General features: G+C 36.7%; 1 protein-coding gene across 1 annotated transcript; it reads left to right on the top strand.

Annotated features, from left to right (window-relative positions):
• Positions 1-4,676, top strand: LOC109838266. Its single transcript, XM_020406726.1, has 6 exons — positions 1-1,472; positions 1,701-1,907; positions 2,812-2,911; positions 3,042-3,101; positions 3,197-3,289; positions 4,470-4,676. The coding sequence occupies exons 3-6, from the start codon at positions 2,852-2,854 to the stop codon at positions 4,674-4,676; spliced, it is 420 nt and encodes a 139-aa protein (XP_020262315.1). The 5' UTR covers positions 1-1,472; positions 1,701-1,907; positions 2,812-2,851.

Here is a 12,637-nt window from a genome sequence, read left to right as displayed (position 1 = left end):
AGGCCAACAACATCTAGATGGGGGAGACAGTGTTAGTTCTGACAGAAGAACGGAGGAGACTCCAAGTGCAGAGACTACTACCCAGGGTGTGGAGCTTAGGAGGTCATCCACGGTACCCAAATCGAATCCCAGATATCTTTCATCACTAGATTATTTGCTCTTGATAGATGGTGGAGAACCGGAGTGCTATGAAGAGGCTATGCAAGTTAGTGAATCTCAACAGTGGGAGCAGGTGATGTAAGAAGAGATGGATTCTCTCCACTCAAACGAGACATGGGAGTTAGTTCAGCTACCTACACAAAAGAAAGCCCTACATAACAAATGGATTTACCGGGTCAAGGATGAGAGTGATGGTAGAAAGAGGTATAAGGCCATATTAGTTGTGAAAGGGTTCTAACAGCGGGAAGGAGTAGATTATACGGAGATATTTTCCCTCGTCGTGTATCTTACAACCATCAGAATTGTGTTAAACTTAGTAGTTGCCGAAAATCTCTACCTTGAGCAGTAGGATGTGAAGAGTGTCTTTCTTCATAGTGACTTGGATGAAGAAATCTACTGAAGTAACATGTTGGCTTCATTGAGAAAGGAAAAGAAAGAGATGGTGTGTAGGCTCAAAAAGAGCTTATATGGTTTGAAACAGGCTCCGAGATAATGGTACAAGAAGTCTGACAACTTCATACAGAGTAATGGCTATGGAAGATGCAATTCAGATCATTGTTGCTACTTTAAGAAGTTCGAGTCTAGCTATATCGTGTTATTATTGTATGTTGGTGACACTACAACAAATTGCACTTTTGGCGACGCTTATTCCCGACGCATGGTTGAATACGTCGCCAAAAATTATGTTTTTCCCGACGATTTTAGTTAGCGTCGGCAAAACATATATTTTTCCTGACGTTTATAATTAGCGTCGCTAAAAGTGTATATTATTAGCGACGTTTTAACTTAGCGTCGGTAAAAATGTATGGATTTCCCGATGTTTTTTTATTTTCGTCGGCAAAAATATAGCTTTTAGCGACGCAAAATTGTAGCGTCAGTAAAAATATAGTTTTTTAGTGACGCAAAGCTGTTGGTCGCTAAAAATTATACCGGCGACGCGAGTTAGCGTCGGCAAAGGTCCAAAATTTTTCCATTTCCCGCAATTTATTTGGTTCGCCGCTCAAATCCCTATCTCAAAACCCCATCTCTCTCAAATCCTCTCTCCGCTTCTCCCTCTTCCATTCGCCGCCGCCCTCCCACCTCAGCGACGGACCCCTCCTCCTTCCCAGATCCGTGCCGCCCGAACCCCCAGCGCCGCCTCCCCACGCCGCCGTCGCCACCTCCAGCCTCATCACCACCCACCGCCGCTCCTCCTCCCTCCTCTCCGCCGCTGCCACCTCAGCCTCAACCCTCCGCCTCTCTCCTCTTCGCCACCACCCCGCCGTCCAGGTCCCCTTACGCCGTCAGCAACCCCTAATTTCGCCGGTGATAAGGTACTCTTTGATCGAAACCCCAGTTGTTTAAATTCTGAATTATTAGGTTTAAATTCTGAATTATTAGGTTTAAATTCTGAATTATGTTGATTTGTTGTACTCCTTGAAAAACACCTTACAAGAAATTGATGAAATATAGAAATTGGTTTTAAAATATATTCAACAATCCGTACCCTGCATTTTCTTTAGCCAACTAATAGATTGATGATCTTTGTTCATCAATTGCAGGCCCAGTTGAGCTTGCAGCTGTTGGTGTGTCTATTGCAGTATTCAACCAAGTATCAAGGATTGCAATATTTCCACTTGTTAGCGTCACAACCTCCTTCGTTGCTGAGGACGATGCTACTTCAAAAATGGCTACTGAGCTTGAAAGTGGAGATTCAGAAAGGTGTCCTTCTGAAAACAGTGAATTAAAAGAATTAATTCCGACGAATGGTATGAACAATTTTAAACACATTTTACTTGCACTTAACTGGACGGTTAATGTTTTATCTAGTTTTATCTAGTTCTATTCGGTACTATTTTCCATGTCTTTATGGCTCCATATGTCTGCACCTTTCTAAAAATGTTCTTTATGTTTATCAAAATTTGTAGCGATTGGTTGGGAATTTTCATTCACATGTGCATCTGTAAGTAGTTTTTTTTAAATATGATGGTCTGACATAACTCCTTACATGTTTTTGATAGTCCTATTTCAGATTGTCTAGTAATCCTTCCAAACACTTGAAATGCATGTCAACATATTCAAGCATAGATTGATTTGGACCAATGTAGAGTCGAGTTTCATGATACGTTTGACTACTTCTGAGAGGGTAAAAAACATGTCTAATTAATTTATTTTACCCTGCATTGAGTATGCTGCGGACACTCTGAAAATTGAGTATGCTGCGGACAAATTGACTATTTCTGTTGGGAAGGAACAAATTGAGTATGCTGCGGACACTCTGAAAAGATTCACGTTGGTTATTTTTCAATGAGCAATGTTGTAGTTAAGATTGTACGATCTCTGCATTGAGTCCCACGTTGACTAAATAAATTGACCCATGATATTGTATGGTCTATGTACTTAGCTTTGTGACTTATACATTTTGTATTAGATTCTTACTTACTGTGATTCTCTTGTTAATTCGTTGTGATAATTTTTGGGAGCTTTCAAAACATATGACATGCTTCAATAGTAACCAATTGATATGAAATTAAGGATATGATGATGATAGTCCACGCTGTCTTATCTCCATTTACTGCAACATCAATGTTATCTCCGACAACGAGACGCTATGTACTTCATTAGATTTTCTTTACTTTACTATATCCTCATTTTCTTCTTATTTTCCTGCAGATTCCTTTTGGGGGAACTGGCAAAAGTGGATCCATCCACTATGAACAATGACCAGAAGCTGGCATTTTGGATCAATTTGTATAATTCATTGATAATGCATGTAAGTATAACACGGATTCATTTTTTACCATGAGATGTAACTTTTAAAAAAAATTCTGTAGGAATTGAGATTTGTTTATATCTTTATACCTTAATTGCTTCTAAACTCATGCTGTTTCAAAATCTATCAGGCCTACCTAGCATATGGAGTTCCAAGAAATGACATCAAGTTCTTTGCTCTAATGCAAAAGGTTCATATTGATGACTTCTCTTCTCTATTTCCTAGGGTAAATCAGAATTCAAGTAAGAACTGAAATTTAGTGACAATATTATGTGACTGATGCAGGTATCTTATACTATAAGAGGTCAATCATTCAGTCCAGCCGACATTGAATTTGTCATTCTAAAGATGAAACCTCCACCCCATCATCCACAAATAGTATGTATATTTTCCTTCATATTTTCGGGTTCTAATGTTTCGATATTCGATGCTCATAAGATAAACCGTAAAATTACCTTTAGGCTTTGGCTTTGGCTATTCATACCTTTAAAATATCAGAGGAGCACAGAATATACTCAATTGACGCCCCCAGAGCCACTTTTAGTGTTTGCCCTCAGCTCCGGGATGTTTTCCTCTCCACAGAGAGCACATGAACAATTAAAACTATTCCCAATTGTTTTTTGTAAGTCATACTCTTTCTACTCTTTCCAATTCTGGAGTTCACTTGCATAAGAGGTTTAGCTGCTTTTTTTTATACACTAATGTGAAGATTGCCTGCAATGTGGTAGCCCCTCCAAGCTTGTCACACCATCTCATACTCTCGAATATCATTGTCATTTATGTAAATTAGGATAAACCACAAAACAGTAATCAAGTTTTGTGAAATGACTATTGCAGAGTGAGGCTGCTAGTGTGATTTGGTTATCTGAACACTAGAAAGCTAGCTTCCAGAGCCTAAATAGAGATAAATGGTGAAAAGGATTAGAGCAGAAACCCATAAGTTTTTGGATAACTGCTTTGTTGTTAGTGTTGCCGCGGCCGCCGCCATTATAGGATCAACATTGAAATGCTAAAGAATCTGACATGGCATCCAGGTAAGGCGGATGCTCATATGTGCTGTTTTATTAGTCAATCATATCCAAGTCTGAGCAGAGTAACATTTACTGTCAGTATGAATGTGCTTTTCCTTCAGAATTTATGGAACTAGATGGACTTAAAAAGAAATCTGAACTGATAATTATCCAAATGATCAGATAGGTTATTGGGTATCATTTATAACCCTCTTTGATGCTACAGCAAACCTCTTTAACTAGGGACAGATACTAACTAGAGATGGCAGGTTGCTACTTCACATTAGTGTATAAAAAAAAGCAGCTAAACCTCTTACCACCTTCCCCAAAATAATAATAATAATAATAATAATTGGGAAATATACATACTGCTGGAAATATATATATGTACGAATAGTATTTGTTTGAGCTATATATTTTCACTGCAGAAGGAAATGTAACAAAATAGTTGGAGGGAAAATACGATGAATTCTGAAAATTGTACGAATAGTATTTGTTTGAGCTATATATATGTAGCTGATAATATGACGTTGCATTTTCTCTAACAGGAAATAATCAAAGAACTGATGGAAAGGCTACCACACATGAAAGAGCTTATGGATATGTACTGTGGCCCTGATAGAGTGACTGCAAAGCAACAAATGCAGGAGTTAGACAGAGTCGCAAAAACTCTACCAGAGAATATACCTTCATCTGTGAAGAGGTTCACTGATCATGCCATTCTTTCACTTCATGTTTTCTTTATTTCAACTTAGTTTAGTTTACTGTAAATCTTATAATGTGTCATTCTCTGAAATGGAAAACACTGAATATGGCAAACTAGAATATTTAAACAGGTCTTTGAGTGTTGACTTGGAAATGGAAATGAATGTAATTATTTTGCAATTGGAGCAAATTCCTTGTTTATCATAATATGCAACTTGTTTGGAGTATAATTTGATGTTTGGTTTCTTTGTTGATGTGAATGTGAGCAAATTTTTTGTGGATGTTCAGGTTCAGTGTAGGCTTGTAGTTGACAGAAAAGATATTACTTTTGTCGATGCAAATTAGTGTCGATAAAATTATACTTTTTACCGATGCATAATTATGCGTTGCCAAAAATTATACTTTTGCCGACGCTACCTTGCGTCGGCAAAAGTATAGCTTTTAGCGACGCTATCTTGCGTCGCCAAAAGTATAGCTTTTAGCGACGTTTCACTCTGCGTCGCTAAAAGCTGCACTTTTGCCGACGCTAACTTGCGTCGCCAAAAGTATAGTTTTAGCGACGAACAATTTTGCATCGCTAAAAGCTATACTTTTGCCGACGCATAGCTTTTGCCGACGCTGCATGCGTCGCCAAAAGTACACTTTTGCCGACGCAAAATATTATGCGTCGCTAAAAGATATACTTTTCCCGACGCATGACGCGTCGCCAAAAGTGTACTTTTGGCGACGCAGTGTATTGGCGTCGCCAAATACTTTCCTTGACGCACTTTTGGCGACGCGCTAGCGACGCTGCATTTTGCGTCAGGAAAGATTTTTCCCAACGTTTTTTAAACTTTTGCCGACGCTTTTGTTTCGTCGGCAATATTGTATTTTGTTGTAGTGTGACATGTTAGTTGCAGGATCGTGTTTAGAGGAGATAAATAAATTGAAGAAATAGTTAGCGAATGAGTTTGCTATAAAGGATCTGGCTGCAAAAAAGTAAATTCTTAGGATGTGAATCAGTACAAATGAAGTTGAAGTGACATTGAGGTTGAGTCAGGCTGAATACATTAAGAATGTACGCCAGAGATTCAACATGGAGAATGTTAAGCCCGTCGGAACGCCTCTTAGAAGTAAATTCAAGCTATCTAATGAGAAATCATCCAAGACAGATGTAAAAAAGGAGCACATGAGCAGGTTACCATACTCATCAGCCATTGGTAGCCTTATGTACGTGATGGTTTGCACGAGGTCGGATATCGCCCATACAGTAGGAGTTATGAGTAGGTTTGCAAGTAATCCAGGGAAGCAGCATTGGAAGGCCGTGAAGTGGATATTGCGTTACTTGAGAGGGACTACGGATATTTCATTATGTTTTAGGAGGAAAGAATTAATACTGCAGGGATACGTGGATGCAGATTTTGCCAATGATCATGATACGATGCGAAGTATCACGGGGTATGTTTATACCTTAACGTCAACAGCAGTGAGCTGGGTCTCACGTTTGTAGAAGATAGTAACATTGTCCATAACTGAGGCAGAGTATGTCGTAGTGACTGAAGCCAGTAAGGAGATGATTTGGTTGACCGGGTGCCTGCAGAGTTAGGTTTGAAGCAGGAAAACGACGTTCTTTATTGTTATAGCCAGAGTGCTATACACCTTACCAAAAATCTAGTATATCATGCCAGAACAAAGTACATCGACGTACGTTACCACTTCATACGCTCGTAGATTAAGGACGGCAAGTTACAATTGGAGAAGATTTTAGTGAGCCATAATCCTTCGGATATGTTAACGAAAGCAGTGACTATCTACAAACTAGACTTGTGCGCAACTTCGGTTGGCCTTCACGCGTAGGAGATGAAGGCGGAGCCACACTAGGAGGACAGGCGGGATCGTTAGATTGATGATGATTAAAGAATAGATTTTTTTTCCGAGTAAGAGAAGTTGCTTGCGAAGAAGGCGGGAGTTTGGGAGAACTCATTGATGGTGGTTTCGTCTCCAAGTGATAGATTGTTGGTTTTGAAAGTGTGAAGACCGAAACTTGAAGAAGAAATTATCAAACAAGCAGAAAAGCCCAGATCAGTCAACCGAATTGACTATAGGAAGTTCGCTATGGTTGGCCGACCGACACAAGATCATCGGTCTGTTAACCTTTTTATTTTGATAATGATTTACAAATAATTTACTTCTAATATTGTTTGTCTAGTGTTTCTATTTTCATATCAATTGTAGACAAACAATATATTGGAGGATTGATGGAATTACGCTTCAACGATCATATCTAATGGAGGTTGGCAGAATATCGGTGTGAAGCCATACAATTCAAGTTAAAGATTTAAGTTCCGGCTTCATCCGCAAGATTACCAAGTCAAGCTTATTGAAGATCAAGATTGCTTGGGTATATTTAGTTTTGATTTATATTATGTGTGTTCAATACTTTAAGCTCAATATCATATACACACATTTTAGTTTTGGTTTCTATATATATAGTTTTATATATACATACAAGTTTTTTAGTTTTTATGTATATATATATATAGTTATACATATAGTTATATATATATATACATAAATGTTTTTGGGTTTCCATGTTTATAAATATGAGATTACATATTTTATATTCATTATTGTGTTTTAGAAAATATTGTATAGAATATGTATATTTGTGAAAATATTGTTTCTAGTTTATAGACTTTATAACAACATTTATATCCCTTATTAAGTCTATAAGAACGTTTGCAAATGTTTTAAAGTTGTGTTTATGTCAAAACATCAAATTTCATGTATATCAACTTTTTATGTTTTGGACATACTTACAAAATACATGAGTTTTTATAATTGGGAAATACAATTTGAAAAATTTCTTTGTTTACATGTTTATATTCATATATATAAACTTTTCCCCATGTTTTACTAATTTTGGATTTGTTTTGTTATTTTCAATTGAATTTACAAAACCGAGTTTTTAGCAATTATTTAGAAACTATTTATCTGTGTTCAAACATTTATTTCTCTCAACTGGAAAGTGATATTTTAGACATTCTTTCTCTAACATGTTCATCTACATATCTAGAACCTTTCTTCAAAACTTCATGATTTTTGGAGTTATTTTACTATTTTTAATTAATTTTATAAAGTTAGATACGTAAATTTCCAAAATCTGTCAAAACCTGAAATTGTTTGTGCACGTATAAGTCAACTCATAAGTCGACTCATGAGTCGACTTATGAGTAGACTCATGAAGTACAGCATAGTTATGTTTTTCTTCTACTGAGTCGACTCATATAAGTCAACTCATAAGTAGACTTATAAGTCGACTCATAAGTCGACTTATCAGAGAGTCGTTGCACAGTAATGGTTAGTTTTCTGTTTTGTTTGTTTTTAGGTTTTTGGTCTTTTTACTTGGGTTTTGGTTGATGTCTTGGGTTGTTATAAATACCCCATTGCATTTACCTCTTCTATTATCTAAGAGTATGTTTTAACAAAGTTTTAATAAGGGTTTAAAGTTTTGTTTAAGTTTATTTAAAAAGCTTTTAAGTATTTTTCTAGTTTCGGTTTGTGAAGAGAATTTCACAAGAGCAATTGGAGATCATCATTTGGTGTTTGAGCAATCACTCTTCTCCCTCTCTCTTGTTATCATCTAGAGAAGTTTTCCTAAACTCATTCTAGCTATTTATTATTTTGTTTCTAATTTCCATAAGCTAGATTTATTTATTATTTTGTTTCTAATTTCCATAAGCTAGATTTATATTGAGTTTAGTTAAATTATTTTTATTGAATTTCTTTGTTCACACACAACTTATTGAGCTCATAGTATTTATATTCATAGTATAATTTGGGTTGTGGGGTTTATGACTTAGAGTTGTGCCTAATTGAGTTCTCACCTTGTTTAGAGAACAATCATTTGTATTGAGCCTTCATTATGAGATCATATTGTATTACACTTGTACACCGAGAGGAGTGTGTGGTGAGGACTGAATCGATACCAAGAGGAGTGGCGTCGATGGCCTAGTGAGAGGTGATAATTCTGAGCACTTGAGGGAGTCGATACGTGAGGACCAATACTTGAGGTTGTAGCTTGTGTATGTACATTGTGAGGATTTGTGAGAGTTGTTGGTTGACTTGATAACCGAGTATGTAGAGTTTTAGGTTAGCTAGAAAACCGAGTGTGTAGAGAAGTTCCGGCTTTCAAACCTGATTGTGTAGTGGATTCTCCCCGGAAGTGGGGAACGGAGACGTAGGACGGAAGGTCTAGACTCCGTGATCATTTCCTTGTGTTTGAGTTTGGCATTGGCGCATTTATTCTTGCATATTGTTATATCGCCATTGTTACATGTTAATTTTATTTACCCTTGTTTATATTATATATCCTTGCACATATCTTGTAGCATATCATACTTGCCAGGATATATTTGTTAGTAAGTTTTAATTGGCATTTAAATCAGATTAGATTAGCAAAAACCCTATTCACCCCTCCCCCTCCCCCCTCCACGAAGTCAAGAAACTTACAGGAGTTTCGGGTCAGTCGACCGATGGCACTGAGTCGGTCGACCGACAACATGCATGAGCAAACTGTAGAAAACAATGTTCTGGCCGGTCGACCAATGCCATTGCACCGGTCGACCGACGTCAGATTTTCTAATTTCCTAATTCGTTTGGGTATCTGTTTTGGGCTGTGATACTATATATACGTTGATATGTTTTTAGGATTTGTAGAACACGAAAAAAGAAGGATTTTGATGGCACTTTGAGATCAGAGATCTTAGAGAGAGAGGGGGAGAGAGAGACCTATTGCGAGCATTGTAATCTTCTTTAATTAATCAAAGTTTTTGGTGTGGCTCCTAAAGACGTAGGCACGTTTGCCGAACCTTGTTAAATCTTGTGTTCTCTAATTTTATTATTCTTTCTTGCAAGTTTTTCTTTATTTGTTATGATTTCATGCTTGCCTATTTTCGGCACAAGATCCGAAAGGGCTCAGGTTGTGTGTTCAATCCCAACATGTTGTTGAAGGACTTAATAGTAAGTTTTGCATCTTATATATGATAAGAAACTTGTTAAAACTGTTGGGACTAGTATTTACATTGCATCTTTTCTTGTTATGGCCCTATTATTGTCTTGCTCTGGAACTCACGAATGTCAGAGTTTTTCCTTGAAATATTGTTTTGTTATATGGATATGCACAACAGAAACCTTGCTGTGTTATTCTAAATCTTTGAGCCTTTTATGTTAAGAAGGTTAGATGAGAATTAATCTGCATAACCATGTGTCACACTACAGCATTTTGCAGGTAAAAAACGAGAAAATTCCATTATACCATCACTTAAATTTATTATAGTGCTTTTGCAATTTAAGATCAAATTGAGAAGTATTTCATTGTGATCAATAAAAAGCTGAGTACGTGAAGAAAATAGATTAATTATGAAAGCATAACGTGACACATAAAAAAAAATCATACCTTATAGAAGGAAACCAGAGCAATTTGATCAGTCAAATGAGATGCTGGATTTAAATACATCAAGTAGATTTGTCTAACTCTCTGAACAAAGATGAATTCATCAGATCCACAAGATACTTTCTCAATGAATGGAGCTACTTTGGTAGCATTTTGGTAGATCCACAAACTATTCATGAATGGTTCAAAGGACAAATACCATAGGCAATAGCTACTACTTAGGTTGGTCTAATTAGTATAGAGTTGTAATATAAGTACTAACTCTAAATCCGCTTCAATATTACATAATGTTTGAGGTTAGTCCTATGGAACTCTCACGTTCAGACACAAAATAATATGAGTGCTTCGAATTAAACCAAAATGATCATTATTTGTAACAAAACTTAAAATATAATCTGTTAAAGATTATCTAGCAGTTTTAATGAAACACTGTTGAGTATTACCAACAAAGTTAGCTTCAGAAGCTTCGTTAGCTTAATTTCCTCACAGTGGAACAACCTTTTCGGTCAGACAACGTAAATCATACCAAAACCCTAAATTTTCTTCAAAGATCAAATCAACGCAATCAATAACCAAAATTTTCAAATTTCCCACAAACTTAAGAGAATCTTCTCTATAACAAAGCAATAGTGGCAAAAAAAATTGGGGCTTGATGGAGACCTTTACCTGTAGCGATGATTCCCTATTTTTGGGGCTTGATGGAGATCGAGAGCCCGAGGGAGATCGAGAGCGGTCGGCGGAGTTAGGGGCCGTCAACAGAGTTAGGGGAGCTCGAGAGAGAGCTCAAGGGAGATCAAGCAGCGGCGATGGGGGACGTCGTTGGAGGCAGAGTTGGGGGAAGTCGGTGAAGTTGGGGGAGCTCGAGAGAGAGATTGAACGAGAGGGATCCAGGGTTTTTTGTGGCTTGATGAAGGAAGAAGGGTTGGGGTCACGAGCTTAATGGAGTTGAGGGCTTTTTGGGGCTTGCTGAAGGAGGAGGTGTTAGAGAATTTTGGGTTTTTTTTTCAGGGAGAGAGAGAGAGAGAGAGAGAGAAAGAAATGGAGCTCGAGCTGCTAAATCACATGATCGGTGGATTTTTGTAAAAAACCCCCAAAATCGGGAATTTGAGTTCTCCATTTCCCCATGCAACTCTCTCTCTCTCTCTCCAAAATCACAGCAACTCTCTCTGTCTTCAACATCTCCTTATCCACGGTCTTCTTCAACCTTCGTCTTCATGGTTTATGAAATTATTTTGACGCTTCGTCTTCACGGTCTTCTTCAACCTTCGTCTTCATGATCTTTGTCGTTGTTAAATTATTTTGACGCTTTAATGGTAAGTTTCTAAAATTTGTTTGATTTTTCGTCTAAAAGTTTTAGTTTTAACCTTAAAGATCGTAGCTTTTTATTGTAAAAGGTGAAATATTTCACCTTTTAGACTGAAAAGTTTTTTGTTTTTTGAAGAAACCAGTTAAAAAATGAAGACACGCATGAGTGAATCTAGATTCACTGCAGTGAATCTCGATTCACAGCAGTGAATCCAGATTCAGTATGTGAGGTGTTTGTTTTTTACCATAAAAATCGTAATTTTTTGCTGTAAAAAATAAAATCTTTTCATGGTTTAAAATTTTATAGCTTGCTTTTTATCATAAGTTTCTTATTCTTTTTGTTTAAAATTTTATAGCTTGTTTTTTACCATAAGTTTCTTATTCTTGAATATAATCCAGATTCAATGGAGAGAATCCAGATTCACTGGAGTGAATCCAGATTCACTGGAGTGAATCCAGATTCACTGGAGTGAATCCAGATTCACTCCAACGAAAGCTTAGATGGTTAGGATGGTTTTTAATGAATTGATGAAGAAATAAATGCATGTGCTGTAATTTCGAAGAAATAAACGCATGAGTGAATCTAGATTCACTGCAGTGAATCCAGATTCAGTTATGTGAGGTGTTTGTTTTTTACCATAAAAATTGTAACTTTTTACTGTAAAATGTGAAATCTTATCATGGTTTAAAATTTTATAGCTTGTTTTTACCATAAGTTTCTTATTCTTTTTTGTTTTTTATTTTTGCAGATTTGCTATTGTTTGATAACGAGTTTCAGTTCAGTGAATCTGGATTCAATTCAGTGAATCTGGATTCACTCCAATGAATCGAGCTTCAATATAATCCAGATTCAATGGAGTGAATCCAGATTCACTCCAGTGAAAGCTTGGATGGTTAGGATGGTTTTTAATGAATTGTTGTTGTGTTCTTCATGCGAAGATGGAAGATCAAAGCTTGATAGAAGATGGAAGTGAGTTACAGAGAGTATTAAAGGACGTGTTGTATTAAAGGACGTGCTGTAAAAGTGAGTTAGAGAGAGAAATGGGGAAGTGAAAGGACGTAGCACGTTGATAGTAAGAGAGAGTATTAAAGGACGTGTTGTATTTTTGGTTTTAATCATTATCTCCAGTTTTTAATGTTGCCAGCCACCATTAATGTAGTGAATTGTTCTAATTTTACCCTTTTCACATTATTTTTTACAGCTGATATGTATTAAATTTGTCTATATTTACAATTCTGCCATCGAAATGTAGGCCATTGGATTAGATAGAT

This window comes from Asparagus officinalis, chromosome 1 (assembly GCF_001876935.1).
Source record: "Asparagus officinalis chromosome 1, Aspof.V1, whole genome shotgun sequence".
NCBI classification, from domain to species: Eukaryota; Viridiplantae; Streptophyta; class Magnoliopsida; order Asparagales; family Asparagaceae; genus Asparagus; species Asparagus officinalis.
Note: the sequence above shows the minus strand (reverse complement) of the source record. Positions and strands in the feature narration are given on the sequence as shown.